This window comes from Helianthus annuus, chromosome 16 (genome assembly GCF_002127325.2).
Source record: "Helianthus annuus cultivar XRQ/B chromosome 16, HanXRQr2.0-SUNRISE, whole genome shotgun sequence".
In the NCBI taxonomy this organism is placed as follows: Eukaryota; Viridiplantae; Streptophyta; class Magnoliopsida; order Asterales; family Asteraceae; genus Helianthus; species Helianthus annuus.
Window position 1 is genome coordinate 149,098,048 of NC_035448.2, and position 15,576 is coordinate 149,113,623.

At 38.4% G+C, this 15,576-nt stretch overlaps 1 protein-coding gene across 2 annotated transcripts; it reads left to right on the top strand.

The window, feature by feature from the left end:
- Positions 1–226: 226 nt before the first annotated feature.
- On the top strand, positions 227–5,138 carry LOC110915283. Of its 2 annotated transcripts, none has more exons than XM_022159958.2 (4): positions 227–365; positions 1,135–2,048; positions 3,516–4,115; positions 4,789–5,138. In XM_022159958.2, exons 2-4 carry the CDS (start codon positions 1,170–1,172, stop codon positions 4,828–4,830), a joined length of 1,521 nt encoding a protein of 506 aa, XP_022015650.1. In that variant the 5' UTR covers positions 227–365; positions 1,135–1,169; the 3' UTR covers positions 4,831–5,138. The 2 variants fall into 2 exon arrangements, with proteins under 2 accessions (XP_022015650.1, XP_022015651.1); XM_022159959.2 differs by lacking the exon at positions 227–365 and adding an exon at positions 397–531.
- The last annotated feature ends 10,438 nt before the right edge of the window (positions 5,139–15,576 follow it).

Genomic DNA, 15,576 nt, shown 5'->3' on the forward strand with positions numbered 1-15,576 from the left:
CTCAATTTACAATAATACACAATTTAAAATATGAACCCAAACACAATCTTTAAAATTTTCAACAAATTTCAACAAACCGCTCTCTTTAAATTGAATTGAAAATTCAATAAAGCAAACAACTTCCCCTTCCTCTCTTTTTGGTCTATTTGAGCCCCACTCATGATACTTAGCTAAAGCAAGACATACTCAAGGGTTCATACTTCATACTACCCCTACCCCTACCCTACCCCACCCCACCCCACCCCACCCCACGCCACCCCCAGCCCCCCACTCCATATTTTCTTCACTTCACTCTCACCTCCTTCAATTCTCTCCATCATTCAAGGCCGCAAATTTCTCCACTAAACCCGTTTCCTCCATTACTGGTATGCAAATTTTCTACTTTTTTTTATTTTTCAAGATTTTCATTTTATATTCATCTCAATGCGCTAAAATCTGGGCTTGAAAGAGAATATACACAATCAATCTGTCTAGTCTTAACTTCTTTTTTTCTGGGAATAAAACTATCTTGAAGAAATTACATATTTCCAGGTTTCCCTCTTCTTCTATTATAACTTTTTTTTTATTTTTCTTTTATTTTTTTATACCACAAAACACTTAAAACATATAATCTAGTTCAATCTGGCTTCTTGAATACCACATAATATGAATAATATGATTGTTTGAGCAATTCTGTACTTCATAGTTTCCATTTTTAGCAAATTCTGGTTGATTTCTTTCCCAAATGAGGAAATATATGCTTCTCACTTTTCTTGTTTTTAAAGTTTGAGATCACATTGCATAGTTTTATTTCTTTTTATTTTTAATTTATGTTATTTTTTTTTTGTATCATTTATGATTTCAGAATTAAAGATGGAAATATACATTTACAAATTTGTTATAAATGGTGGATGTTTTTAATTTAATTCCTAATATTTGTTTGAAACAAGAAGTTAAATACATTGATTCATATTTAATTTTAAATCTACCATCTTAATGACTCATAATTATAATCCATAAAAGTTTTATGCTTTCATCATTTCAAAGGTTTCCCTTGTTTTCTTTTTTCTTAAGTCAAGCATATATGATTCTAATATTTCCCCTGTTTTCTACTTTCAATTCTCATTATTTTCCTTTAATTTGTTGAATTTCTAGTTCATACAACCAGGCTCATTGTGAGTATACATTCAATGGAGGAAAAACAGCTTGATTTGAATGCCCCTCTACTCTCCGTAAGACGATTATCACCCGCTCGTCGAAATATCGACCAAATACCGACCAATTCGGTTGCAAAATCAAGACCAACCCGACAACAATCGCTTCCAGCTTCCAAACCCCAGTGGGAACCCGAACAAGAAGTCACGAAACCCGCAGCCATTCCCTTCATCTGGGAACAAATTCCGGGCCAAGCAAAATACCGAAAAACCCCCAATTCAAACCCGCCTGAACCCGCCACGAATTCTCCAAGACTTTGTTCAACTATAAACTCAAATGATGAACAACCATCAGAAGAGTTGTTACATCCTGATGCATTTGACACACTTTCCATGTCGTATTCGTCGTATTCGTGCAATTACAGCGAAGATAACAGCGATGCAGAGTCGTTAACATCGTTTGGTATCGATTTCAACACTCGTGAGTATCTAATGAACCGGTTTTTGCCAGCTGCGAAGTCTATGATAGTTGAAACTCCACAATATGTTACCAAGAAGCAGGAACCTGTTCCTGAGCCACCTACGTATGTTAAGAAGGTTTATAGCGGCGAACTGAGGCCGTTATTGCTCGAAAAGTATCCGGTTAATTCGCTTAATCAGGAGAGTGATAAGGAATGCGTGGTGGTTGATGAGACGAAGAAGAAGTCGGGTAAAAAGGGGTTTGGATTGTTTTTTCTGCCTCGGATATGCACGAGACGTTCTTCGTGTATTTCGAATCCGATGACTGGACCGAAGACGAAGGTTCATCAGAGTCAGTCTCCGAGGGCGGAATCACCGGGTCCGGCTCCGGGTCCGATTCCCCGGCTGTCAAGAAGAACGTCGTACAGTGGACCACTGACTCCCAGTCTTGAGAAGGTAACTCTTGTGAACTAATAATGAATCATTGAATTGTGGTAGAAATATTATATTGAGGGGGGTGGGGGTGGGGGTTTGTAAGCGAACTCGAATCATAACGGAAAACTCAAAACCTGATACATACGGATTGGGTATTTAGGTCTGAGATTAGTTTTAAAACATTTCGGGCGTTGGGAGACGGTATGATATAGGGTGATACCTGATCTGGTTGTCCAAAATATACATACTCGTTTACTTGAATCATGCCCGTAAACATTTAATTTTTATTTTTTGATTTATCTTAGGTAATAAAATAATCTACTTATCTACTTGCTTTTAGTTTTTCTATAATTAATTTCTTTTAGTTTTTCTATACTTAATTTCTTTGGTAATATAGTTATATAAAAAGTAAAAATGGATTTCGGAATGTTGACGGCAAATTTTCAATACTAGATACTTGTGGGTGTGTCAGATGACTAAAGGGTGTTTATCCAACTCATAAGGGTGGGCGGGGTGCCCACCGAATTCATTTCGGTAACCCCCTTGCCGACCCGGTGAAGGTGCCGCCAACCATGCGGTGGGTGAAATCGGGGAAGAGAGAGGAGGGAGGGTAGGTGGCGGCTCACCGATGAGAGGGGAGGAGAGAGAGAGGAGAGAGGAGAGAGGGGACCAATCACAGTTTTTCTTTATTTTTTTATTTTTTTTTTTTTTAAAAAACCAATTCACCTAATAGGGGAGTGGCGCCATCAAATGGGGGTGTTAGGGGAGTTTAAGAGGGGAGTTGACGTGGCACACGGGGATTGGTTTGGCGTAAGAGAGGGCACTCACCTATTAGGTGTGCACCCCCTTCACCCTAACATATAAATATTGGGACGGTTATGGAATACAATTTTACACTTGGATCATAGTTCTTAAAGGCGTTAGGCACACTCGAGGCGTATAGGCCTCGCCTAGGGTCTAGGCAGAAAACGCAAAAAAAAAAAAAGCATGAGCCTAAAAAAAGAAAAGCGCACAATGAAAAAAAAATATTATGTATTAGAAAAATAATACTATTCTTCAAATAAAATAAACAAAAGCTATTATATAACATTTAATATCATCTACTTAGTATCCAAAGTTTTAAAAATTAGTGTATTAGTGTAGAAAAATAGTTTTAAAAATAATATAAGAATAATAATACTGATATGGACCTGTCGTAGATGATGATGTGGTAGACATGTCGCGACACTGACCTTACTTTTAGATTAAATGTAAGAACAAAAATACTTTCAGTGTTTATATACATGTTTGTATCTATATTGTATCTATATATGTAGAAATAAAAATACTTTTAGTATTTGCTTTAGTTAGTGTTTCATTTGGTTTAGACTACACTGTCACCACATGTTAATTTTTAAATTTTTAATAACTTTCAGTATGGTAACCTTATACATGAAGTTCACCGTTAAAAAAATATACTTACGGTATTTCGAACATTTGTCTTTGTAGCAAGCTATGGATGCCGTAATCAAGAAGCGAGCCGAGTCACGACCGAAAGAGGCCCACGAAACTCAACATAAATCAAATCCATTCACTCGATCGGGTAACTCACTACCATCATCTCCCCATCGAAGTTTGTCGCGTAGCGGTCGCAGTATATCCCCCTATCGTAACGAATCCCCTCGCTCTCCGTTCCACGATGGGGCCCGGTTTCTTGGAGTTCCAAAAGACGTTCAAAATCGAATCGCACAACCCAAAACTTGCCCGTCCCTTAATGTGAAAAGTCATTTTTCGCCTCGTTTGATACACGATAGTCCTCCGGTTGTACCCGAGAAAACATTGTACATAGATTGGAATGAAAAATCAACAAGCCCGACGCCACAAGAGGCCAAGATTGAGACAGATGGTGATGTGGATGGCTCGGTTCGTGTGCCTCCGTTGCCTAAATCACCCTCGGAATCATGGCTTCGGCGTAAGATGAGTTTAAGAAGTCATTTTCCTAAGAAAATGCAACCGGTTCCTATTGAGAAGAGTCCTAAAAGTGGACCAAAATGGGAGACCATTGTGAAGACTTCTAATGTGCATCATGATCATGTCCGGTATTCCGAGGTAAAGTCTCTAAATTATGTCATAGAGATGACAAAATAATGTGTGGTTTAGTAACGGTTTAACTTGGGTTGGGCTGACCTAAAACACTTTTTTTTTCTTTTTGAAACGTTACAAAAGTTCATATAAAATGAGTTTGTGAAATATAATTACAATATATACTTTTTTCTTCCGTTTTAGCTAGGGGTTTCATTTGTGTAGGGTTGGTGGGTTTCAGGTTGACGGATTGAATCATTAAACCCAACACAATCCATCTATTTATTTATATCAAAGACATCAATCTTAATCCGGACACATTTGAAATTGTATAACTCGAACATGACATGTTTAACCTTTTTATCTAAACGTGTCAAAAGGGTTTATAGGTTCGTGGGGTCCAAACGTGTTAAACGGATGGAGAATTGTAATAAATGGGTCGTAAATGGGTAGCTGGGTAGGCCTGCTTAATTAAACAAGTCAATTCAAAGGTGACCCGTTTAATTAGGCAGGTTAAACACGTCAACATGAACCCGTTTACAAATGGGTAAGATATGACACCTAATTTTAGGCAACTTTGTTGATTTTATCTTGACTCGTGAGTGATAAAACATAACCCAAATCAACAATGGGTCAAATTTGTCACAAAAAAATTATGCTTAAGCTGAACCTTTTAATCTTATTGGTTCAATATTTTCAGGAACTACTTAACGTTTCCAAGTACAGCGAGATCTCATTTTGAGACAAAAACGGATAGGATGATTGATTAACTTGCGAAGAATGTGAGGCTGTTTCGTTTTTCTGATGGCCCCTTGATGAGTCGGTTTCTGCATACGCGTTTTATGTTTGTTTTTTGGTAGTTTTAGAAATTATTATTTGTGAACGGGTTGGATTGAATTGGATGATTGTTTTTTGCATCCCGATTTGTGATCTTGTTAACAGTTGATATTGTTCAATGTATGAACACATTGTTCTTATGTGAATTGAACTTTGTAATAGAAACCAAAGAGATTGTTTGTGTTTTAAAGGGAATGAACAGAGTTTCCTGTATGAATCACCAATATGTTTAGTACTTATATATATAACTTTGTAGAACAGACTTGAGGTGCACAAATAGGGGTTTGGGCCCAAACCAGCTTGGTACCGGTCCTGGTTTGGGTCAACAAAACCAGATTTTATTGCAACTGGTTTGGGTTTAACCGGGATGAGACCGGGTTTGAAACAGGGTTTTGACTGGGTCGGGTTGGAACCGGTTTCAATACATTGGGTTACAAACCGGTTTAGCCCTACAGTTCAGGTCGGTTCCTAACCCCTTTTTGCCAAAGCGATTCCAATTTCGGTTCTGGTTCCGTTACCGGATTACCAACCATGGCAAACTTGTTGCCAGAGTTAGTGGTCCACAAACCGGATCAATCTTGGTCAACAGAAGTCAAAATCGGTTTTTGGCCAAACCAGTTAGGTTTGAATTTGTTTTTAAGAGAATTGGTCAACAGAAGTCAAAATCGGTTTTTGGTCAAACCAGCTAGGTTTGAATTTGTTTTTAAAAGAAAAAAAAATAAAAACAGATAGGACACGATTCAGTGTTACTGTGACCGAGTAGAATAAAACTAGTTTGAAAAACCTGTACTCTCTATTTTTTTTTAAAGTTACAAAAAACTGATTGACGGATACCCGAAAATGCTGATGTAGGATTGTAGGTTGAGGTGTTAATCAAAATATAAGCCGATGACCTTCTGGCGCATTGGTAGCACTATGACCTTTCAATGTGGATGTCATGGCTTCAAGTATTGCTTAGAGAAAAATTGTTGTCGATGGAGCCAAGGGTTTTACCACAGTGGACCTTCATTAATTTAAAACCGCTAAAAAAAATTAATAAAAGGCAAACCGCAAAAGTGTCGTAGCCCAAAATAATTTGAATTGATTTTGGATTTTGTAAACTAATTTGTTGAACCCAGATACTAGATCGTTAAGCCCAATTAGAAGTTTTCTAGCCCAGCTCATAGATGGATCATGTGTAGGTCCAATAATCCAGTAATATATATATTTTTTTGAACGGTAACAATGAGATATCATCACATAAAAAGCTAGCTGGGGACTAGCAACACCCCCCCCCCCCCCCCCCCCCCCCCCCGGCCAAAAAAAAAAAAAACCACCCAGAATATAAGGTTTCAAGAATCGTACCTTGCCTGCAAATGTCACTACCTATCCAGTTGGATACTTTTCTTCAAATTTCTCTAGCTGCTAATAAAAAGATGATTTACATCTTCAATTTTAAGAGTGCAAAGCGAACAAGAAACATGCTGAAGGTAAACACCCACAAGAACCTCCTTATACTTTCAAGATTAATGATAATTTTACATGGAGCCTTAAACATTGAGAAAAGGTATAAAGGTAGAGCTGATTTTACCAAAGTAAGTCTGTCACTCAAGGATAAAGTTAAGTGTTTAAATGGTTTTTGAGATTCTGAACTATAGGATCCCAATACTTACATAGTTCAATATTTGCCCTGAGCGGTAGATGTTAGGTCAGAAAATATATCACACGAACACTAGAACACACACAGCAAGTTCACACACTCTCACACTCTAAATCACAAGAACAAGAACACAAGATTTATAGTGGTTCGGTCTAATCTGACCTCCATCCACTCTCCATAACTAGTTCTTCCTTTTGTATTAGGTGCTCCAAATGTAGGGGTACAAGAATAAGAAGTATTTATAGGGTACATTTTAGATACTGAATATATATTAATAATATATCTTCATCAAACAGACAAAAGGACCAATCCTCTGCCTAGAGGAATAATAATTAGACTAGAGGAATAATCTTCTGCTCGAGTCAAATCCTCCATAACCCAACAATCTCCCACTTGGAGGCTTTGACGACTTCAAACTGCTCTCCTTAAAACTTCATCTTCATAAGTACCTCTGTAAACACTTCATCTTCACTAGTTGTGGGTGGCCTTCTCATCAATTAATCTGAAGGCTCGTTGAAGCTCCCACTGAGCTTCAACTCATCAGTCACTACTCGTGACTCGTTCTCTGTCCCCTTTGGCTCCCACTTAAACAAACTGCCGGACCCTGAGAAAATCTGAGAACTAACACTCTCCATCATAAGCTGGTAATTCACTGGATAGACTTCTAACGCTGTAATATGAGTTCTCTTAACCCACTGTCGTCTAGGAGCTTTGATTTAAGCACTACCTGTGCTACCTTGCTCCCATAACTCCCACAACTTCACAAAATTCAATCACTAAAGTGCAAAATCAAAGCCCTAATCTTTGATTTTGGAACCCTAGATGCGATCTCTAGCAACAAGGATCTCTGATTTTGGAATCGAAGGCGGCGACAACTGGGTTATCGAAACCCTAGTCGCAGTCTGCAGTAGAAGTCTTCAATCGGAGCCCTAGCGATGCTTGCTGATGGCTGACGGCGACAGCGGCTGGTTCAGAAACCCTAGTCGCGATGTCGGCGACTGTGACTGAAACCCGAGACCACGGCTTCTTCTTCGACAAGTAAGTGTTCTTCTTCTTCACCTCTTACCTAGTTCGTGTGAATCGATTAAGAGCCTGAGCTCTGATACCAGTTGTTAGGTCAGAACAGATATCACACGAACACTAGAACAAGAACAGCAAGCTCACACACTCTCACACTCTAAATCACAAGAACAAGAACACAAGATTTATAGTGGTTCAGTCTAATCTGACCTACATCCACTCTCCACAACTAGTTCTTCCTTTTGTATTAGGTGCTCCAAATGTACAGGTACAAGAATAAGAAGTATTTATAGGGTACAAATTAGATTACTGAATATAGTAATAATATATCTTCATCAGACAGACAAAAGGACCAATACTCTTCCTAGAGGAACAATCCTCTGCCTAGAGGAATAATCATCAGACTAGAGGAATAATCCTCTGCTCGAGTCAAATCCTCCATAACCCAATAGGATACCCAAGTGAGGGATAAAGAGAGAATCTGCCTTGCATCTCATTTGTTGAGCCATCTGATTAATCTCATCCTCCGAGCATCCAACCCCAACCAATCGACATTTATCATAATTAATATGAAGACTAGAAATCCTATAGAAATACCGAATAATTCTCTTAAGGTTCATGAGATTTTGATGATCCCACTCTCCCAAGAAAATAACATCATCAGCATATGAGGTGTGAGAGATGACTGGCCCTTCATTGGGAAGTTTAACACCCTTGAAAAGGTCCTTCTCCACAGCCGATAAACCTTCCATTACTATAATAAACAAAAAGGGCAACAACGGGTCACCTTGCCTAACCCCACGTTCCATATGAAATTCATCCGTTGGAGTGCCATTAAAAATAACCGAGTTAAAATACCCTTTAACCTATTGCCTCCATTTCAAACCAAAGTTAAGTTGCTTCATCACATCATCTAGATAATTCCAATTAACTGTGTCGAAAGCTTTAGCATAATCAACTTTACATAAAAGAATTTCTTAGTTGATTTCTTTGCCCAGGCATGGGTTATATTAATGAGAATGTGGCCATAAAAAATATTTCTATTTTTTATAAAGTCCGTTTGCTCAGACCTGATAATATTGTGGATGATTTTTTTGTAAACGAATTGCTAGAAGCTTACCAATTACCTTTGGCATGCATCCTAGCAAGCTAATAGGCCGGAAATCATCGAGGGGTAGACCATATTAGGAATAAGAGCTAGGAATGACGCATTACAACCACAAGTGATTTTTCTTTTGTTTCCAAAATACTGAATGAACAGTGTGAAATCTGGACCAATAATATCCTAGAAACTCCTGATAAAACTGAAAGATAAACCATTAGGCCCAGGGCTTTATCACCGTACTCCCAAATAACTTGCTTTATCTCTTGAGACGAGAAATATAATTCCAAGGTTGCAGCTTCTTCATCAGTGAGAGTGTTGAAAGGAACAAGTTTAAAACTTGGCCTCCAACCCTTTGGTTCAAGAAACTTAGATGAAAAGAACCTATACACCCACCAAATCCCATCGATATGCAGCCCGCGAATCTTATTTCTTCTTTTATGACCGTTAGTGATGCCATGGAAGAATTTAAAGTTTTCATCCCCTCCAATATCCCACGTAATTCGTGCCTTTTGTAAAAAATATTTTTTTTCCTTCTAGATTCAGTGAGCCATAACGATTTCTTTGCTTCCATACGTTCTTTTGATTCAGAATCATTCAAATCTCTAGATTCAATCATAATCTCCAAAGATTTAATCTTATCTTCCAACAAAATCTTATCCTTTTTTTTTCATTTAAGAACTTAGTTTTGCACCAAGAACTTAAAGTCACCTTTAACACTTTAATTTTATGAGCTAAGCATAAGTTTGGACACCCGGAAGGATCCGAGTTCGACCAAGAATTAAGAACAATAAGCGGAAGGTTGGAATCCTGAAGCCAAGTATTATAGAAGAGAAATGGGAAAGGCCCATAATCCAGATTATGACTGATAAGGATAATAGGCCTATGATCTGACTAGACTCTATCCATTGCACAGACATACGCGAGAGGCCATGCACAAAGAAATGAAAAACAGACTAGGAAAAGGTCCAACTTACTTGAGACTGAGCCATCATCTTTTATCGATGTGAATCTTGCACCCCCATTTGATACTGCTAGAGACAATCTTTGTTAATAAAATCATTAAAATCCAGCATAGATTTATGTAACGCTCTGCGTTTTCATACTTCCTATATTTGGAAACCCTTGCTTGAAATTCTATTTTTGGAAACCAGGTATTCTTGTAATCGTCATTTCGTTGTAATCTATGTAAAATCCAAGACTTGAATCATAAGGAAATTCGTGCCTTTGTTACATTTATGATATATACACTCCGTATATGTCCATACGTTCAAAAACATCCTTCATGTGACGCTTTGTTCCTATTTTGTGCTAAAAACGTCAAACTTGCAAACTATTGATCCATACGCTAAACTACGCGAATTTGATACAATTTCTCGACAAATAAACATAATTATACTTGTTTTATGTTTCATTTATGCTTCAATTACATAACATACCCTTAACTATGTTCCTCGTGCATAGAACACCCTAAAACTCACTGAAAACATCGAAACATAGAAGTTTAGGGGGCCTAATTGTAATTTAATCAAACTTCAACCCATAGGAAGAGAGTGGCGGCCCGCGACCACCTCAGGCCTGGCCCTATGCAGCCCGCAAGAGCGGCCCAACTCGCGAATTGTTGATCAGACTTCATTTTGAGCGCGATTTGGTGTTTATTTTGAGTTTTAAACTAGTTTTTGGCATTAATTACACACCTAACTCAACCCTAAACTCTTCCCTATATAAACCCATCATTCTCCAAGCCATTTTTACTTTTCAAACACCTCAAACTCACTCTCAAACACCCTCAATCAGCTGCAAATTCAGAAGAATGGACAGATTCACCACAAGTTACAAAAACAAGTATAACTTCTTCATTTCTTGGCCTTTTTCATCCATTCTTTTTCCCACTTTCTTGGAACAACCTTAGGAACATTTCTAGAGGTTTTCCATGGAAAACCAAGCCCTGGAATGTCACCAAAAAGGCTCCAAAGTGGACTGTTCATTTCTGTTTTCACTTAAACTTTGTTAATCTTAGTAAACTTGATTCTATCTCATCTCAAACCTATGTCCTAATGCTCATAATCAATTAAATGGTTAGTTGGGCTTAAAAACAAGGCTGAGATATGTTAATCTCAGAGGTTAAAACCTCACAAACATTCTGTTTTAGTTAGGGTTTTACCCACAAGAAGTGTTTAAGCTTGAAGCTTGATGTATGTGTAATTGTTAGATTAGCTTGGGCTATCTTTCATAAAAATCCACTCACTTCTTGATGTTTTCCATAGAATAGTTGTTCTTATTTCTCTATTTACTTGTAAGTTCATGACCCTCCTTGTTGTTTATGACAACAAGTGTAGTGGTGAACAATGGAGCTACCTAAATGGGAGCTTTTGTTCTTCCTACCTCATGTATGAATTATATGATACTTAGAGGTGCCTAAATGAAGACTTTAATCTTCTACCTCATGCCTGTCATATATGATGTAGTATACTCTATGTAATACTTATGTAACATTCAAACAAACCAAACTTTTGATGATGAACAAGTGGGCATTATCAAGTTAGTAAGTTTATCATCTAGGCATCATATGTGATAGATGATTATTTTCATATGTCTATTTTCATGTCCTTAAACTTCAAATACGTAAACCTTAATGTAATCATCCCTTAGGATTTCAAATCGAATATATTCAACCTTCTAGTCTCAACAACTTCGTCACATTGGATAATCGTAATGCATATGCAATTATGTGAGTATACTCGAAACCATTTTACTTTTAACACTGTTGGGTGCAACATGTATTCTATATATAAACACACGAAACACTTGAAACTATTTGAATCACTCTCTATACATATTTGAACATGAAACTATATGATGCTTGTTAATCTCGTATGTTATGTAAACTTTTCGTGTCTATATGCTCATTGACTTCGTACAAGCCTACCTTAACAATTATAGCGCTATAGGAGTAATGCACCATCCACTAGTCTTGGGGTATTGTTAAGTTAAACATGTTACCCCCCTTTATCCTATTTGGGATAGGCTATTTTAACACATTGGATTCTTGGGTTTGAACATATACTTGACATCGTTTCAACATACTAGTAACTTGCATTTTGTGATTCATGTTGGATACGAGCCTTAGACTATTCTAAAACTATTTTTATGCTATGTATCAAACTGGTATACTCTCCAACTTTTTGTTGATCATATTTTAATACATGTTGCAGTTTGATAGTCGAGATGATGCTAAGTGAAGAAACAAGATTTAGGTGGACTTAGAAACACACTTAGGGGGTGTTTGTTTTTTGCAAGAAGTACTTCCTGACCTCTTATGTCTGCGCCGCGCAGACCATGCGCAGACCTTTGGGTCTGCAGCCTGTTTGTTTTTTGGAAGAGATTTCACTAAAAAAGCTCTTCTAGAGCTATTCCTCATGTAGATCTAGACCAACCTCTTCAAAACATCTCTTTCTTTCAAAACACCTGCACATCTTCAAACCTCAAACCCTAGCACCCATCTCTACTTCCAGCTGACACCTCACCTCCTTCGCCACCCCCTCCACCTCCGCCACCACTCCACCTCCGCCGCGCCTCCAATCGTTCACCCAGGTACGAATCATATCTCATTACGAACCGGCACCTCACCTCCCCTGCGTCAACCTTCTCCACCGTCATTCACCTTCTCCACTTCCACCTGACACCTCACCTCCTCTGTCGTCAACCTTCTCAACTTCCTGCTGCCCCTCCAATCATTCACCCTGGTACGTGACGATATCCAATGGCATTATCAGATTTGTAAAGTAAAGTTGGAATTGATTTATATGAAGGTGTTTTGTTGTTTCTTCGAAGTTTGAGGTTTAAATAAAACTAACAAGTTAATGGTAAGAAACAAATGGATTAAAAAGTTGCAACAGAAGGATGTATTTTAAGCCTTTTAAAAAAGTAATTGTTCTCCTTGAACTATTATTTTATTACCATTTGCGGGTAGCTGTGGTTGGTGGTGTTGGATTTGAGATGAATACATGGTGTGTGACAGTGGTGAATGGTAGGTTGTAGTGGTTGTTATTTGTATGGAATGTTTGATATAATGCTCAGCTGTTAAGGTTTGATCCATTGGGTTATGGAAATGATGCATTTAAACAACAAACAGTCTTCTTCTTGCAGACGTTAGAGGTTTGGTCCACCTCTTCAGCTGCAGATGTCTACATATGTGGTCGGCAGACTGCAGACGTTTTACCTCTTCGAAAACAAACAACACCTTAGATTAATCTATTTTGTTGTGTTATGATTGAACTCAATGTTGTTCTTTTATTTGGATTCTTGTACAACAGTTTTTGTATTGAAATGAAATTTAAATTAAATTTATATTGTCACATAGTGTTATGAAGTCTCTTGCAATCTATTTCATCTCATCCCGATGTTTTCGCCATCGGTTGGGGTGTGACAATTTATCCGGTGAAGGTAATGAAGTTCTATCGCTACTTTCTATAAGGGCATTAAAATTGCCCATAAAAACCCACCGACCCAAAGAAGGAGATTTTAAAGAGCATTAATTATCCAACACCAATTTCCTATCTTCAACATCACTTGGTGCATAAATGTTTGTTAAATTAACAACACCCTTTATCCCTTTCCAAGAGCCTAATAAACGATATAGAAAGGGGAGGATATAACTAATGACCATGTGAACAACGAAGGGCCCTAGACCACCATACCTACCATTAGACTCAACCGCAAAAGATTGGAAAGAATGATTACCCCACATCCTAGAGAAAGGAATGCGATTCATATCCACCAGTTGCGTCTCTTGAATGCTGATGAAGTTGATATGATGCATATATTCAAATCCTTAATCCAGTCCGCCTTGAAAAGATCACCAATTCCCCTGCAATTCAAAGACAGGAAATTCATGGTGGAACAATGAATTCCCCTTCCACCACGACCACATCTTGCATAAAATCTTCTCTATTAGCAACTTCGATCCCTAAGTTTGATGCTGTAACAACCCGCGTTTTGAAAGTCAAGGTGCGATCTGTCACTCCTTGCTTTGCTATTGATTGTACACTTTGAGTTGTAATCGAATCCTTTTATTTGTTTACTTTAGTTGTATTATGTGGAGTATCTATGATAATCGCAGTTTAATCGATGTTAATCGCTAATCTATTTATCGCATTACCGCTTTATCGCTAATCGCATCGCAATCGCATTCGCAACTTGAATTGTAGGTTCTGTATATTGTTTTACGTGTGTGTGCTACTTATGTGTTACTTGTGCATGTTTACTTTATGTTGGTGGTGATTAATCGAAACGCAATCACAACTCTATCGCAACAAAATCTAATCGCAAAACGCTAAACGCAAGGTTAACTATATTGTTGTATGTTAGTTATATTATTTGTGTGACCATTATCTAAATCTATCGCATCGCTTAATCGACACTCGCTCAAACGCATCGCAACACTCAACACGCAAAACGAAACGTCGAAACCCATTCGCGGCAAACCTTCGATCGAATGACCATTTGATCTAATGGTCATCGAAACCCATTCGCGGCAAACCTTCGATCGAATGACCATTTGATCGAATGGTTATCCGTACGGATGACCATCCGATCGGATGGCCATCCGATCCGACACTTGCGCACACCTTTCCTCTTTTGAAAACCTATAAATACCCCATGTCACATCATGAACAGTGATGTGACAGCTCTCTCCTCCGACCAACACGTTCCAACCCTCTTTTCTCTCGATTTCTCACGATTCCTGTAAGTTTTCAACCTAAATCTTGTACATCTATCATATACACACACTTCTTCATCATTTTCGCCTTCGAATCCTCACTTTTAACCGTGAAATCGGCGGATTTGAGGTGTTCTAGGGTGATGTCATCATGGAGCTCTGATGAACTTCAATACTTGGCCTCATTCCACCAAGAACAACTCAGATCTAGAGGATTTCAACATGATTTAACACTATTTTCGCACAGATCTAAACATTTTCAAGGTTAAAAGGATTGAAAGAGGTTTTATTAACTTTTCTTTCAACTCCTTCACACTCAATGCACTCAAAACCGATAGGATCGGAGCTCATTCAGACCTTCTACTCTTTTCCTAGTGAAATATCGGTCTGAGATCTGATTCCTATCAACGAGATAACCGACTTAGCGGGCTGAACATGAACAAACCATCACGAATAGTTAACCGATCGGACTGGGGTGGTTCCTATCCGATCAAATAACCTGGACTTGGTGGGGTTCCGTTGTTTAACCCGTTGTCATACCGTCTCGATCAAACCACAAACTTTTCAAAATTAGCAAAAATATTTCAAATCTCAAACGATCAGGTGGTCAAACGGATTGCCGTCCGATCGGATTGCCATCCGATCGAACGACAATCCGATCGAATTGACACTTGGTTTTCCACACTTAAATATTTCACAACTTTCAAAACATGTCAGTTCCAGTGGATTGTCATCCGATCGGATTGATATCCGATCGACCATCCTGCTGTGAACTTGTTCCCTCTGGAAATGTCTCGTCGATCGGATCGCCTTCCGATCGAACGACCATCCGATCGGATGACCGTTCGATCGAACGACCTGAAGGGTAGAGATACTTCTCTTTTTTTAAAATGCTACAACGAAAACTTCAAAGGCATCATACACAAACACATCCATCCCAAACGAGTGGCAATCCGACCGAATGGCCATCCGACCGGATTGTCATCCGATCGAATGACCATCCGTTCGGATTGTCATCCGCTCGGATGACCTTTCGTCACTTGTCTCACTTGCACCGTTTAACGCGCCATTCTTTGCTTAAGCTATCGTTAACTGTTTAGGCTAATCTCTCAGCGCTCCCTTCAATCCAAGAAAGTGTTTATTTACTAAACATGATCTGTGAGTATAC

Excerpts from the sequence above, each read along its gene's own strand:
- LOC110915283 (XM_022159958.2), top strand. The coding sequence starts at position 1,170 with ATGGAGGAAAAACAGCTTGATTTGAATGCCCCTCTACTCTCCGTAAGA. Across the intron at positions 2,049-3,515 it reads TGACTCCCAGTCTTGAGAAG|CAAGCTATGGATGCCGTAAT; the intron begins GTAACTCTTGTG and ends TTGTCTTTGTAG. Across the intron at positions 4,116-4,788 it reads ATCATGTCCGGTATTCCGAG|GAACTACTTAACGTTTCCAA; the intron begins GTAAAGTCTCTA and ends CAATATTTTCAG.